Genomic DNA, 14748 nt, shown 5'->3' with positions numbered 1-14748 from the left:
GAGAGGAGGAGGGCGAGCGCTGTCGAGATTTTGAGGAGGAATTTCGGGGTTTCTAAATCCCCCTCTCTTCGTCTAAACACAAACAGTCGGATGCAGTGCGGCGCCGAACACGGCAGCACCGAGGGAAGCGGTAATCCCGCCGGTAGAAACGGCGAGTGTAAAAAGTCAGAGTGTGAAACGGGCGACGCCGGGACGGAAAACGAGCCCACCTTGAGTGACTTGACGACTTTGGACGTGCAAGGAGTTGAATTTGTTTCTGTCACAGGTCAGGGTAGACATAAAGGTGACAGTGATGAGTCTTTTAATGACGAAGAAGAACACATCTACTGCACTGTGTACTGTATAGCGAACGACAAACACAGGAGAGACGTTCAAATCACAGACGATGACACGGCCACGTCTGATGCAGCAGAGACGGACTCGGATACGGGGCAGGACATGGGTTCAAATCCAGAACCGGTACTGTACACACTGGACGACCTGGTGGACCCTTTCGGAGACATTGCCCACCACCGTGTGTCGACGGTACTGTCCGGCGCAGAGGCAACGTTGCAGAGCTGCCGGGTGTGCCTGGAAGGTAAATCCATCGCACCCCTGCCCTGCTGCGGGAAGGCCGTGTGTGATGAGTGTCTGAAGCTCTACGTCACCTCCCAGGTTGGTCTGAGGCAGGGAGAGCAAAGGTGGGAGGGGGCTGGGTTGGGGAGGATTGTAAAGTGCAGCAGGGTGTCACAGGGCCGAGGTTTAGTCTGCCCCAGAATCAGACATCGTTGCTGGGTCAGAGGAGACAGAGGAGTCATCAAACAAACACACTCTCACACACACACACACACACACACACACACACACACACACACACACACACACACACACACACACACACACACACACACACACACACACACACACACACACAGAGACCTTTAAACACAAACTCTCTTCCCTCTCACACCTTGTTATGTGTTGTGTTTGGCATCTTATCTTCCTCAAGGCAGGGGCATGACTAGAAATTCTTGGAACTGTTAAAATGACATCTTCCAACAGGATGTGGCAAAGCACAATTTGACACAGAGTGTTGTCGCTACGCCATCCACAAGGGTGTTTTTGTTTTTTTTAAATACGTTATAAAAACTTTGTTTTATTAAGCGATTACAGAAATGTCACACGCTCTGCACTGAAGTCACTCACGAAAGGCCGCTTTTCATAATGGCTCACTTGTTGGTTGTTTTGTTTATTTAGTAGGGTTTCCTTAGTTATGGCTCATCCATTCAAGGATTTCATCCTCGTGTGTTATGTTGTATAAATAATAAACTTTATTTGTAATTACCCTTTCATCCATCAAAATGCTCAAAGTGCCTATAATAAGGACGTAGCTATAGGCTACTTAAAAAGAGGAATCAGGTTAAATTAATCATTTTCCATCCATCACAAGGGGAGTAGAGCAAAGCAGAGCAAGTTAAAACAAGTTTTAAAAAAATCCTATATCAGGTCGTGAAAGCAAAAGACACAAAAGAAGTAAGAGTACATTTATGTTTTTAGCTTTAATTTCAAAGAATGTGCTCCCCTGATAACTCAAGGTAGTGTGCCTCAGACCTTTAGGGACATAATCAACAAAAACTTTATCCCTCACTTGCGTTTGGCTGTTGTTGGGAACTTCCAGTAACCCAGCAGCTAAAGATCACTTCTTTCTTGATAAGTAAATCAGGATGTTATCATTGCAGCTTGGCCTTAGTCCATTAAAGGCTCTGTGTTTTAGAAGGATGCCTTTAAAATCAATTCTAAATGTTACAGGAAGCCGGCGCAGAGCAGCTGGAACTGGACTAATGTGCTCTCTCCACTTCATGCCAGAAAATATGGCTGAGTCTTTCAGGTGAACAGGAGAGCGAGGCACATTAGCAAATTAATTTTTTCAGAAAAAGTCGGTCACAACAGGGACACATACTGTCTTGTGTAGAGGCACCCACCAGCTTCTTTTACAATAGCTGTCCTACTGTGGTTTAGAAAAACAAAAAAACACAAAGAGCTTAATGAGGGCATTGTTCCAGGAATTTGAGTGGTGATTTAAACTTCAAGATAAAGAAAATAAACAAAGGATGGATGACACATGTACTAGCATTATCTCAGTTGAGCCGCTAGAGACCAAGAAATGAAAGAGACATTGCCGATCACTGCTCTTAGACAAAGCCAACATGTTTCAGGACTGTAAAGAGCCGGGTAAATGAACTGGCACCAAGCAGCAAACTCCGGATCATAATCCTGGTTTTGATAATGCTGCACGCTGCCCCTGTTAGTCATGAATGGGGGAGATTTGGGAATGAGTTGCAATCTGAGGCCCTTGCTACTGTTGCTATTATCTGTTTGGATAAAACCGCTTTTATTAGACATGCAGACAGTTTTTTTTTTATCTGCAATGATCTTGCTTTGATAAGAGAGCATGGATAAGCATACCAACACAGAGACAAGCAGACTCTGATAAGAACAGCGAGAAGGGTTGTGTAAACCAGAGGTTCTCAACTGGTATAGCCTCAAGACCCCACCACCATCTCCTTCATGAAGAAATGCGACCCACACTTCAACCAATCTGATTGATTTAATGAAAAGGCGTGCAGTTTGGACCTGAGACGGTACAACACATGTGAAAGATCAACAAAACAAACATGTTTAAATAAGATGCTTCGCAGACTTTTTGACACATTTTTTTTATTCAGGACACTATTAATACAACTCCCTGGCCCACTTTGGATTCCCCAACCCACCAGTTGAGACCCACTAGTGTAAATGATCTCGTGTCAGTGGAATGTTTTTCCGTTAATGAGCCGCAAACTTCTTTGATCACATACGCTTGATTTTAACCGTGAGTAGATACAGTAAGCAAGCCAGGGGGCACAGATTGGATCATAACCAGCAGTTTTCATTTTAATTTGATGCTCCTGAAATCCAAGCGACATTGTTTGGTCGATACTACAGATAAAGGAGTTTAGTAGCTGAATAGTTGATAAGCTTGTTAGATTATCTGATTGTTGACTCGCTTGTCAGCATAGCCTAAAACCGTTTATATCAATAGTACATTTATCATTAGATTTTAATTTGGATGTTACAAAAGACTTTGACTGTAAATTGATCTTGTTAAAACGTTTACTTTCCTAATAAAATGAGTAGCAGAAGCTGTCATTCATTAATTTGAGATAATATTTAGATATTCATTTATTGTTTGCATTATTTGAGCTGCTCATCAATCTGATTATCTAAAATATTTATGCATTGCTTAAATCAAACTGTATCAAAACGTCAGATTTATCAGTTATAGGTTAACTGTTTCAACCTTTTACCTGTTAGCCCTTCTATGAGATAACTTATAATTCATGTCTTTGAGAAAACCATTGAACTGTTTGTCCTTATTGTAGATTTACCTGCTAATCCAAACGGTTTCTCTTTACTTCAAGCTAACTGTTAAAAACGTCTTTGATTCATATTTCTTGCTAGCTGACCTTAGTTCTGCTGCTTAGCCGTTATCTTTAGCTTATTTGTTAAACATTTATACTGCCGATTTTTTTCAAGTGTCTATCATTACTTCACGCTAACTCTCTTCCTATATTTATCCATTTAGCCTTTTTCAAGCTTACATTTAAAATTCTTAATATTGTTATTATTAGATAACAAAGTATGTTCTCCTTTTAGCTACTACATGTAACTAATTATCTGTTACTGTAAGTAGCACATTTGACTTTGTAAAATATACACTTAGTTAGTCATCCTAATTGTTTTCTAATTTTAATTATGTTGTAGGCTGAGTTTAGCAGCAATCTACTCGTGAGGCAGCAAATAGGCAACACCTGAAACAAGCTGAACTTTAATGAACTTTAATGTTACTACACACTGACACTAAATACTCCCGGTCGTTTTCAATGAGCTTAGAGCCACCGCAGTCCTCAGACAAACATATAATATTTGCTAGCTTAAGTATTTGACTGTTATGATCATGTTCCCTGCTTTTTGTTGGCTTGTGTTTTATTTGTTATGACTGTGAGAAAATGCAGGAAAAGTTACCCACGTTTTAGACACACCACAAACAGTGACGTGTGTGTGGTAGAAAAATAGAGGATCAGCAGTGATAACCCGTCAAACCTGTCTGGCAGTGGTCATCACAGCGTCAGTGTTGTGGCAACAATACTAACACATCGGCTAAAGAAGAGGATACGTTATCATTATCACACAATAGACTTTTACTCTGTGTCCGTGTGTGCGGGCGAGAGAGAGAGAGAGTGTGTGTGTGTGTGTGTGTGAGAGAATCAGTGTGTGTGCGCACGTGCTGTAGGGGATGTTGGGTGTAACATCACCAGAGGGCTGATGCTTTTGTTCTTTGCTTTCTGTCTGTTGTCAACGCAACACTTTTTTTTTTTTTTTTTTTTCCAACAAACGCACACAGACATCAGGCCTTATCATGTGTCAGTACAACTGGTCTCACTGGCTTTGATGGACTGAAAGTGAGGCGATTGAGAGGATGAGACAGAATGGATCTATGTTATAAGTAAGAAAAAGAGAAGAAGAGATGCCCTGTGAGAAAAAGAAGACAAAAACAGAAAGAAAAAAGATGGTGAAAAAGACACCAAAGAACAAACTTCACGGTGTCTGTAAGCATCTTCTGATTCTCTTAGGTCATTTGAGCACACACTTAAATTACTTTTATTGACCCCAGGTGTGAACTCAGTGCCAGAGTTTGTATTGTTATATAACAAAGATTATGAAATAGCGAGAGGTGCAGTAGTTGTTTTTTCCTGTTTGAACGTTATAAGATAGCAGGCCCTGAAGGAAGTGACCATTAATACTTTAGTGGTTTGTATTTTTTTCACAAGTACATTTTGGTAGTGATAAGACCCCGACTCATATATCTGACTGAGGACAGTCACAGTATGCTATTTCCCTACAGTTGTTTTTTTCTGTGTTTTTTTTTCTCAGGTGCGAATAGCAAAATCTGACATCAGCTGTCCAATCTCAGAGTGCAGCGGCTACCTGGAGGAGGGGGCGGTGGTTTCCCATCTAGCCATCGACGATCTGGCAAAATATCGTTACTTTCTGGAGCTGAGTCAGCTGGACTCCAGCACCAAACCCTGCCCCCAGTGCAGCCAGTTCACCATGCTGAAGGAACACAACCACACCCGCTCCGAGTACAGATACAAGGTGAGATGACACGTACCTCAAACACACCAGAAAAATACCGACATGTGAGATGTTAAAGTTACATAAGCTTCTGTCTACCGTCTTCTGTCCCCTCTGTAGATCCAGTGTAGCAATTGCCAGTTCGTGTGGTGCTTTAAGTGCCACGCGCCCTGGCATAATGGCTTAAAATGCCGTGAATACAGGAAAGGAGACAAGCTGCTACGAAGCTGGGCGAGTGTCATAGAGCACGGACAAAGGAATGCGCAGAAATGTCCGCAGTGCAGGGTAAGAGCTGGGAACTGTAGAGGATACAAACTGTTGTGATAGGGTGGGTGTGTGTAATTGGAAAGTTTGTTGACTGATGGAGGGTAAAAGCACTGTAGATGAATAAATCGATGAAGGTTAAGAAGCATGGGAATGAGGATACATGATGGATGGAGTGCTGTAGAGAAGTAGATAGACACACTATTAAAGTGCATGTTGAACAGCAGAGCGGTGATGCCCCGACAGGAAACATATTGGAGAAAAAAAATAAATGATACCTCTGCTGCACAAAAATCTGCAGCAGAAGTATGTGATATCTCACAGTCTCATTATGAGCACACTAGTCTACACGCAGTATCCCATTGGACTGTCAGAAGATGACTAAAGCGTCCAAAGATTAAGCTAATTACTGGTACAAGGGAACTGTTTGCTGACAGTGGCAAACACTTTCCATCTGTGTTCACTGTCCTAATGCTCCATGTCTGTGAGTTTGTGTTCTGGCAGCAGGGAGACAGGATCCTGTTCGACTGTGAAGCCAACAAATTGGTGTCATGCTGTGTTTAGCTGGAAAAGAGGCTGAGAGCAGCTGGACTAAATGCCCAGTTTAGAGTCAGACTTTTCACTGCTACAGCAGGCAAAAAGCCAAACTTCATAAAGATTACTGCTGCATATAGAGTGCAGTGAACTTCTATAGAGGCTGAACCGAAAGCTCGTGTTGAAAAGGAGATGGCTAGTGTTGCAGTCGAGTGTTGGTTAAACGAGGAATGTAAGTGTTTTACAATAAATGACAATGCAAGTATAAAGTTTAAGTTTGAGAACATATTCATGTTTTTGAAATTGACCCTTTGTCAAGCCCAAGCACACCTTTTAACCATGTTTTTAAAAACCATACTGTAGTAACATAATGAAGGTCACAATCTCACCACAACTCACTGAAAAGACTTGGCCCAGGTTGGTCCAGAAGTAGCCCAGCAACAGTTGCTATGAGAGGGGGCTCTCTGATTGGTGAGTCATCAGACCACCGAGAGCCAACAAAGGGTCAATTGGTGCCCAAGCTAAAAGATAAAAAAAAAAACAGAAGCATGCAAATCTTCAACAATATTGTATGTGTGGATAACCCTCTTTTGTTTTGCATCTTGTTTCTGCTTCTTTCTTTCTGTCTGTAGATCCATATTCAGCGTACAGAGGGATGTGACCATATGACATGTACACAGTGCAACACTAACTTCTGTTACCGCTGTGGAGAGCGTTATCGACACCTGAGGTAAAACATAAAATCCCCTTTTGTTACTTAATTTCTCTGACTAGCTTTCTATGTGACGATCTGATTTCATCTTAATCTTCCTGCTTTCAGGTTTTTCGGGGACCATACATCCAACCTCAGCGTGTTTGGGTGCAAGTTTCGCTATCTACCTGATCAACCCCATCTCAGACGGCTAATTAGAGGGTCCGTGTGTGGTAAGTTGTTTGCACTGTAGGTCCAATGGTCGACCATTTCAGTGTATACTGAAATATCACAAAAACTATTAGAAGGGTTGACATACAGTCATGCTCTCATCATCCAGATAATGAATCCTGCTGTATTACCTTCACTAACTTCATAACAACCCGCTCAGCTCAAAATGAAGTTTGTACAATAAGATACGATATGATACACGTTGTTGTCCTCTTGGGGAAATTTGTTTTGCACACATTAAGCTGCCACCACTGTAGCAACAATAAATAAAATAATTGAAAAAAAAACTTTCCAGGTTGCAAGCAGGGCTACGCCACCAAAATCATAATTGTTCATTCTTATGTTATGAGCCGAAGCAGTTGACACGTCTAAATTCAATAAGCCAATTCAATGTGTTCATCTCTATTCAGGATATGTTGGCTAGTTATCACGAGGGACGTTCCTGGTTTACTTATTTCCCAGTTGGTTAAAAGGAAATTAAATTCAGACTAAACGACCGGTCCACAAGTAAGAAAACTCAGAAAACAAAATAGAGCACAACTTAGTTTCAAATTGTGTGCGGGTAAACAAAGTCATTTGTTTTGCAGAGTGCACCACCAGCCCTCGGCACCTTCCGTTCCGGTTAACGTCCACATGCTCGCGCTAAATGTGGTCGCGGTTAATAATCCGGCCGGTATGCCGGTTTAACCTGATACATTTTTAACTCCATTTCTAGATCAAAATACTGCCAAACCACGATGCAGGCCGATTAATCTGAGCTACAGCCCCAGCTGGTGGCAGGATGCCTGTTTGATCACAGAATTTGACCGGCATTGTTGGCTAACATAGACAAATGATAATTAGTTAAACAAACTAGTAATTTGGCAAAAATGACTCCTGTTACTTTAGCATGTTAATTATTACATGAGCAATAACTTTAGAGCAATACTGGGCCTAAAAAGAGATGTGAGCATGGCTGTACTCTTGTTTTTCTTATCTTTAGGAATATTGAATAGTACTACAGCTGCAAATTCACACGTTGGAGCTAGCGGTGTTACAGCCACCGTGTCTTTTTCCATGGATTTGCTTGATAAAAGTCATGAGTACCCACATTCCTTCAACCTGCTTTCTTTCCTGTAATTCTGCTTTAGTAAGTGATTTCCTGCATTCCTCAGAATACCCATGACCCAATAAATCAGTGCAACAATGCTGCACTCAGCTGTGGATTATAATTGTAGATTAGAGAGAGTGATAGAAATAGCAGCAGCAAAGTATTTCTGGTCAAGCACTGGATAAAAACATGAAGCAAGACAACCTGCTGCTGCATTGCTACATGTCCCAGTGAAGCAAACAGCCGTGTCTTATCTGTGACAACATATTTCACCGCTCGATAGCGATGTAAACCTCCATGTCTATCTCCGTACGTGAGGAGGCCACAAGAGGAGAGCTTTATACTGAAGCATGAAAGCGTCACACATCAGATTATGTTTGTTATAATTATCTTTTCACAGTGATCACAGTGTGTACCAGAGAGCCTCCAGGAAGATGAACTCTTTTTTTTTTTTTTTTTTTAGACGTGTTTGACTCTTGTTCTTTGTGACAGCTTCAGCAAGTTTTATCAGCTGGCTGCTTGTTGAACTGGGAGATCATTTGTGCCTTAACATGAGCCTGATTTACCCATTACAACTCACTCTCCTGTCCCCACGCTGCACACCGTTAGTGACACAGGGGTTTTTTTTTTGCATGTAATGAGAGATGTTTTACTGGAGCATTTCCTAAAAACATTCTGTCTCCATCACAGCCAAATTACTGCCCTGGTCGCCAAACAATCAAATCTTTTTCTGCAGGGATTAATTGAAATCTAAAGAAAACTAACAGCGTATTGTTTTTGATTCATGCAATTCCATTTATTCACCATGACCCTCTCTCCTTTTCTCTGTTTCCCTGTGCAGCCACTAAGGTGCTGATAGCTCCAGTGGTCATCCTGCTGGTCGTGGTGCTCGGAGCTCTCGCACTGGTGATAGGTAAAATAATGATGCGCATGGAAACTCGTTCACATTAGTTAGTGAGAAGCTGCTGCAGAGAGAGCAGTAAACAGATGACAGCGATTTTGGTGTGGCTCTTTTACTGATCTTTTCTTTCATACAGCAATGCGCAGTGTATAAAAAATGAACCAACACAATCATGCTACAAAACTCACTTTTAAATTAACATGCATGAATACAGTTTGCACAAAGAGACTGTTTTTGTTTTTAAAATGCCAAAGCTTTAGACCGAGATAATGGCTGTCTGTGTGATACTGAAACTGCATTTACTGGTAATATCATCCAGCTGCACTCTGTTTGCACTCAGTGAAACAGTATTATGAAGCATTGAGGCCTGAGCTGAACTGTAATTAGTGTTAATCTCTTTCCCGTGTCTGTACGACTGACAGATGAGCCGCTGCGGGCTAACATGCCGTCATGGGAGATTCATATTTATTTTCATCGCTAATAGAATCAGCGTTGTGCTGCTGTCCTTCTGCAGTTGTCTTTTTTTTTTTCAGCTCAATTAATTTCACAAAGGCCAAATTTGTTTGCAGTGTGCATTAGGAAGGGGTGACTGAATCAAATCCATAACGAAAACTCACACAGTTTAAGATTATTATTGTACATTTATGAATTTTCATAGTCTGCTTTGGTCTTTTTTTTTGGTGCCTTTGTTTCTTCAATCTCCCTCTCTGTGTGCAGGTTTGATCGTTTTCCCGGTCTACTACGTCTGTAAGAGGAGGAAGAAGCAGCGCACTCAGGGCTCAGGACGCTGGATCTGAAACCTGCCCTGCACTTTCTCCAGACCATGCACACACCAACACACAGCTGGAAAAAAAAAAAAAAAAAAAGACAACGCCCACATCTCCTCAGGGATGAACACGCCAGCCTGAGTCCTCACAACATGAGCAACTGCAATTAGTGAAGTACGTGAACCGCTGGAGTGATGCCTGGATAATCGCACGTCATAATGTCAAGAGTGGATTCTCAAGCAGATAAAGGATGAAAAAAATAATCATACAGCTGACAGTTATTTCAGGCAGATTTTCTCTCAAACGTCACCTATTTAACAACAGCAATCCTTCAAGAGAACAAACAGAGGTGACACACAGACACAGTTTTGTTTACACAGGCACTAAAGACATAAGAGAAAACTTTGGCGCTCAGGGGTAAACCTGCCATGATTGACACCAAACGTGTGATTGTCAGGTCCTGGAAATATGAACACTGACTGCTGGAGCATAAGGAGAACAGGAGGAGCACACAGATTTATAAAATAAAAGAGAGAGAGAGAGACAGAAACAAGAGAAAAAAAAATTCCTTATATTGAACTTTTTGCAACATTTTTTTCTCTCTATATTTGCTGCAGCTGGCGAGATAAAAATAGCAAAATGGAAACTGAATTTGGAACAAGCCATGATGTAAAACACTGAGTTCTCACACGTTCAACATAGCTGGACAATTTTTTTTTTCACCATCCATCTACTCATCAAAAAGGCGTTCTGTTTGCAAACACACAAGAACCCGACTGGCTCCTTCGTGAAATCCTGGAAAGCAAAGTGGAATTTTAAACAAGCCTGTTTTAGAAAATTCTCCTCCTTTCTGCCCCTGTTGATCTCACTACCCTTTGCCCTGCTCTCTGCCTGTCAGGGCTGGGTGGATGAGGGCTAACAAACTCCCTATCATATCATGTTGTCTCTGCTGTGCCCACATACCGCTTACTGTTTGCCATTGTCTGCATCATCAAAAAAAGAAAAAAAAAAAAGCTGAGCTGCTGGGCGGCAACTGTGCCAAAACAAATTGCTGAATGTTGCAGGACTGACCTATCCCTTTGTTAGATCTTTTTTTGTTATTCTTATTTTGGGGGGGCTGGGGTTGCCCGGTGGAGAGGTTGTTTTAGTTTCAGAGGTGTGGGGTGTGATGCTGACATCATGTGCTAAAGTCTGCATGAAGAAATGGACTTAGAGGCTTGTAGGAATAATATGCATTACATAGTTCAAATGTGGATGCAAACCATTAGAATTAAACTGGATGAACATGCTATTGCAACTGCTACATGTAGAAAAAATAGAATATTTTAGATGTACACTTAATTTGGACTGGGTGGTAGTTTGCTTAAGAGCTTCATTTTAAGATTTGTGGTCAGAAGTCATCATCAGGCTGCAGTGCTCTGAATGTGTGGTGGGCTCAGTCTGGATCTTAACTTTTATGTGATCTGGGTTTCAGGACACAATGCAGTTTGTGTCTTAATTTTGCAGTGATGAGAGGACTTCTGACGTATAGTTTTTAATGCACACAAACACCTTATTAGCTCATTCACACTGTCACATACAGCAAAAAGCACACACGTGGAGGGCTGCCAGGAAACAGGAGATTTTCAAGAGCTTTAAAGGTCGTCACCTGGCAGCAGCTGCCAGCTCGCTGTCTGTCCTCCACTGCTCCCTCTGTCCTGTCCTTCCTGCTGTCTGTCCTTACATTTGAAATGAGCGCACTACCACATGAGGATGCTGTTTGGATGCAGAGATCACCCAATGCTGATGTTAAAAAGAACATCAGTCATGTACAAATGGATTTCTAACCAGTTGCTTTTTTTTTTTTATCTCCCCATCATGTGAGGTTAATTAACTTGGAGACTTAAAGAAAACAAACATCAAGACAAGAATGAGCACAATAAACCTGCACCCAAGATAATTTCCAATGAGAAAAAATATGGAATGATGCAAATAATTATTTCAGGAGAAATGTCTCTACTGAATCTCAACTAAAACCAGGATTTAAAGCATGGAGGAAAAGCAGGGTTGCAGTTCATGCATGGTGGACATTTTGCTGCGCAACGCTACAACTTGGCTTTGTTCAAGGGATCCAAAACCTTTTTTTACACCTGGGAATCAATTAACACCAACTTTTCCTGAAGACCACAGACCATATGTTGTAACACACTGCGTTCAGTCTGTCCCGACTCTGGGTTTGAATCCACTCTCAGGGAGTTTTCTTTGCTCTCTGCTGTACTCAGAGCCTGAATCACTGAATCTCTTTCTGATGCCAAGAACTGCTCAGCAACCTTATTTAAAGGCAGGGAGGTTCAAACAGTGAAATGTCAAAGAGATCCAAAAAATCTCAGTGATGCAAACCCTGTGTGTGTTTCGCAGCGGGGCTCGGAAGAGTGGGCTAGTCTGGAGTTAAATGTGGAGAGGATAACACGTAGATATGCATAAGTCAGTCATCACTGGGTCATTTAATGTCTTCATTAAATCGCCAATTGAAATGTTGAAGCTACTTAACAATTGTTCACTTGCATCATGTGCACATGTTTTATCTAACTGCTAAGATAGTGCTACACTGACATGTTGAATCGCTGCTCTTTTTTTTTTTTTGGTTAATGAAATGACTGTCTGGTGGAGATATTCCAACTCTAAACTGTCTTTATGAATCAGCAGAGTGAAATCACTTTAAACAGTTCCCCTTCAGCTTACAGTGTTTTACTGATGAGTCCATCAATAAGTTCAAAAACAGAAATGAACAGACTTGCACCTTTAATAACGGATAAACGATCTAGATATTTATTTAGACACAATATCCAACCTTTCAGAAGCTTCAATTTCTGTATCGTGACTGTGGCCATCATTGTTTTTCTTCAGTTTTTGTGAAGTGGTCATGTTTGGACAAGATTTCTAATGAGCACTGCTACATGTCTATGCTGGTTGGAATGACACTGTGGAGGGAACATGTCCTTAAAAAACTTGCTTTATCTCCTATTTTACACTTCATGGGACTTTATTTATAAGATGAACATCGTGACATATGGTAGAGGACTCAAGACTCCATAAACTAGTAAAAAAAAAAAAACACTAAGGTAAAACAAAAACTCTTCTCATCTTCATGCAATCAGGCGTTTCTTTTTTCTTCAACCAATGCAGTTGCCCCCTGCTGGTTGCTGGAACGAATGCAGGTTTAGAGGAGTACCATATTGGCTACACTTTTGAAACCAAGAGGCTATAGTCACATTTTATGTGGTACTTTCACTGTCAGATTATAATTTCACACCTCAATCTGTACTCAGCAGCAGAACAAATGCAAAAAAATACAGTTTTTGTAACAGGAGAGTATTTAGCCTTGACAGCCCCTCATGTCTCATTTCTTTTACTCTCCTTCTCTATTTCATTAAGAAATCTCCCGGATGAGTCAATGTTAAAATGCCATGTGGAAATGCCAATCATTTGGATTTTGTTTGGTTGTATTTGTGAACACTACTGACTTAATGCTGACATTTATCTGAACACTAAGTGACTGGCTGTTTGAGAGTTATAGTGGCCAATGGTTTTTCCTTTGCTGGGGTGTATTGGCTGGCTCATACCCTTGGCTTTTTTTTTGTTTGTGTTACAATCCCATTATTGTTATATTGGCATAAGTATGCAAAAGTGCCTTCACAGCCATTATAGATCAGAGTTTGCCAACATGAAGTCAAGGACCCTTGGGTGACTCCCAAAATTACAAATGGGTAAAATGTATCACAGAGGTAATGTGAGATAACAGCTAAAGCAATGTGTTAAATATATATTAGCCTGCAATTGGGCTTCTGATGTAAAAAACACTATTATGAATAAGTGTTAAAAGAATATATGCATGTTATCCTAACACACAGAGCAATGTGCAGCGCAATCACACTTTTCATTAACACTAAGATGAAACCAAACCTCTAAAGTTTCACAGGTTCATTAATACAGGGTGTCAACTCCAACACAAATACTCTTGGACTTTTGCACAAGTTAAACTGTCACTTTATTTTGGCTCACACTAACATCACACTTTGGACCTTTTAGAGCAAAATTTGCGAGCACTAGCACAGTGAGCTCTGTTTCCAACACTGAATAGAAGTCATACATGTGTTATGCACTGACACACTCTGTCAAGACAGTGATAATAACTAATAAGAAAAAGACTTTATTTTCAACAAATGTAATGTCTGGATAAGAACAATACATCAAGATTAGTTTCAACTCAGGAGGCATGTATTATAAATATATATGTTTTGTATTTAATGGTGCTTATCAGCAACATCAGGACAGTTTTTTTTCCCCATATAGACATACTAATGCAACATGTTACTCAGCAAAACACTTTGTTTTCAAGGTTGTTCGACATGTCTGCTGAAGCTTTTCTTACTCACTCTGCCAGGCACAAATGCTGTTTTCATTTGAGCATCTGATGAAGAATAAACTGCACTGGGTCAAATGCTAAAATGTCATGTGTTTTATTTATGTATTAGAAATGTAAGTGTTGTTCGAGATCATTTACCTATATTTTCTGATAGATTTGAGGATGTCTATTGGTCCATGGTACTGCCTGTTGCAGCAACATCAACTTTTTCTTCTATCTGCAAATGAAGTTGTGACTGCAGTTTTATGTCAGCAGGGGTCAGAAGTGCACTGCGGGAGGCTCACCCCTATATGACGCTGAAGAAGATCTAGGTTATGTGATTCAGCACATTATAGTCACGATCCAAGAAAATAAATACCTCATCATGAACTATAATTATGGGGATTACTTAATACAAAAAAGCTCTTAATATGCCAATTTTAGAAATGACTAAATCTCTTCATAGTAATTGTCTTGTTATAAACAGTAATAGTGGTTGTTAGTTTTTTATGTTAAGGAGTGCATCAATACAATTAAAGGCATTGCGCAAGGGTTTTTAGAGAAACAAATGAGAAATGTAAAAACAAAAGTAGGCAACTGTACAAAATTAAAACATAGAGGTACTCAAGGTTTTTGTGTTGAGGTTTTTCCTCTAAAAGAATCAAAACGCTTTTCCCAGGGCTGACAAGTAGTCATTCTTGTGTTTATAAATTATTTGTTACTCGAAACGTA

The 14748-nt window shown here is 40.6% G+C and overlaps 1 protein-coding gene across 1 annotated transcript in view; it reads left to right on the top strand.

The window, feature by feature from the left end:
- Positions 1–14120, top strand: part of rnf217 (ring finger protein 217) — a 14646-nt gene extending 526 nt beyond the window's left edge. The window contains exons 2-9 of the mRNA XM_061052252.1: positions 1–654; positions 4954–5175; positions 5275–5439; positions 6585–6682; positions 6773–6876; positions 8806–8877; positions 9583–12829; positions 12871–14120. The exon at positions 1–654 is cut by the window's left edge and continues 40 nt beyond it. Coding sequence (XP_060908235.1) covers positions 1–654; positions 4954–5175; positions 5275–5439; positions 6585–6682; positions 6773–6876; positions 8806–8877; positions 9583–9662 — 1395 coding nt within the window. The 3' untranslated portion in view covers positions 9663–12829; positions 12871–14120. The remainder of the gene's footprint in view (positions 655–4953; positions 5176–5274; positions 5440–6584; positions 6683–6772; positions 6877–8805; positions 8878–9582; positions 12830–12870) is intronic.
- Positions 14121–14748: the final 628 nt, after the last annotated feature.

The sequence above is a fragment of the Labrus mixtus genome, chromosome 12 (genome assembly GCF_963584025.1).
Source record: "Labrus mixtus chromosome 12, fLabMix1.1, whole genome shotgun sequence".
NCBI classification, from domain to species: Eukaryota; Metazoa; Chordata; class Actinopteri; order Labriformes; family Labridae; genus Labrus; species Labrus mixtus.
The sequence above is the reverse complement of the archived record's forward strand: the minus strand, read 5'-3'. Positions and strand labels throughout refer to the sequence as shown.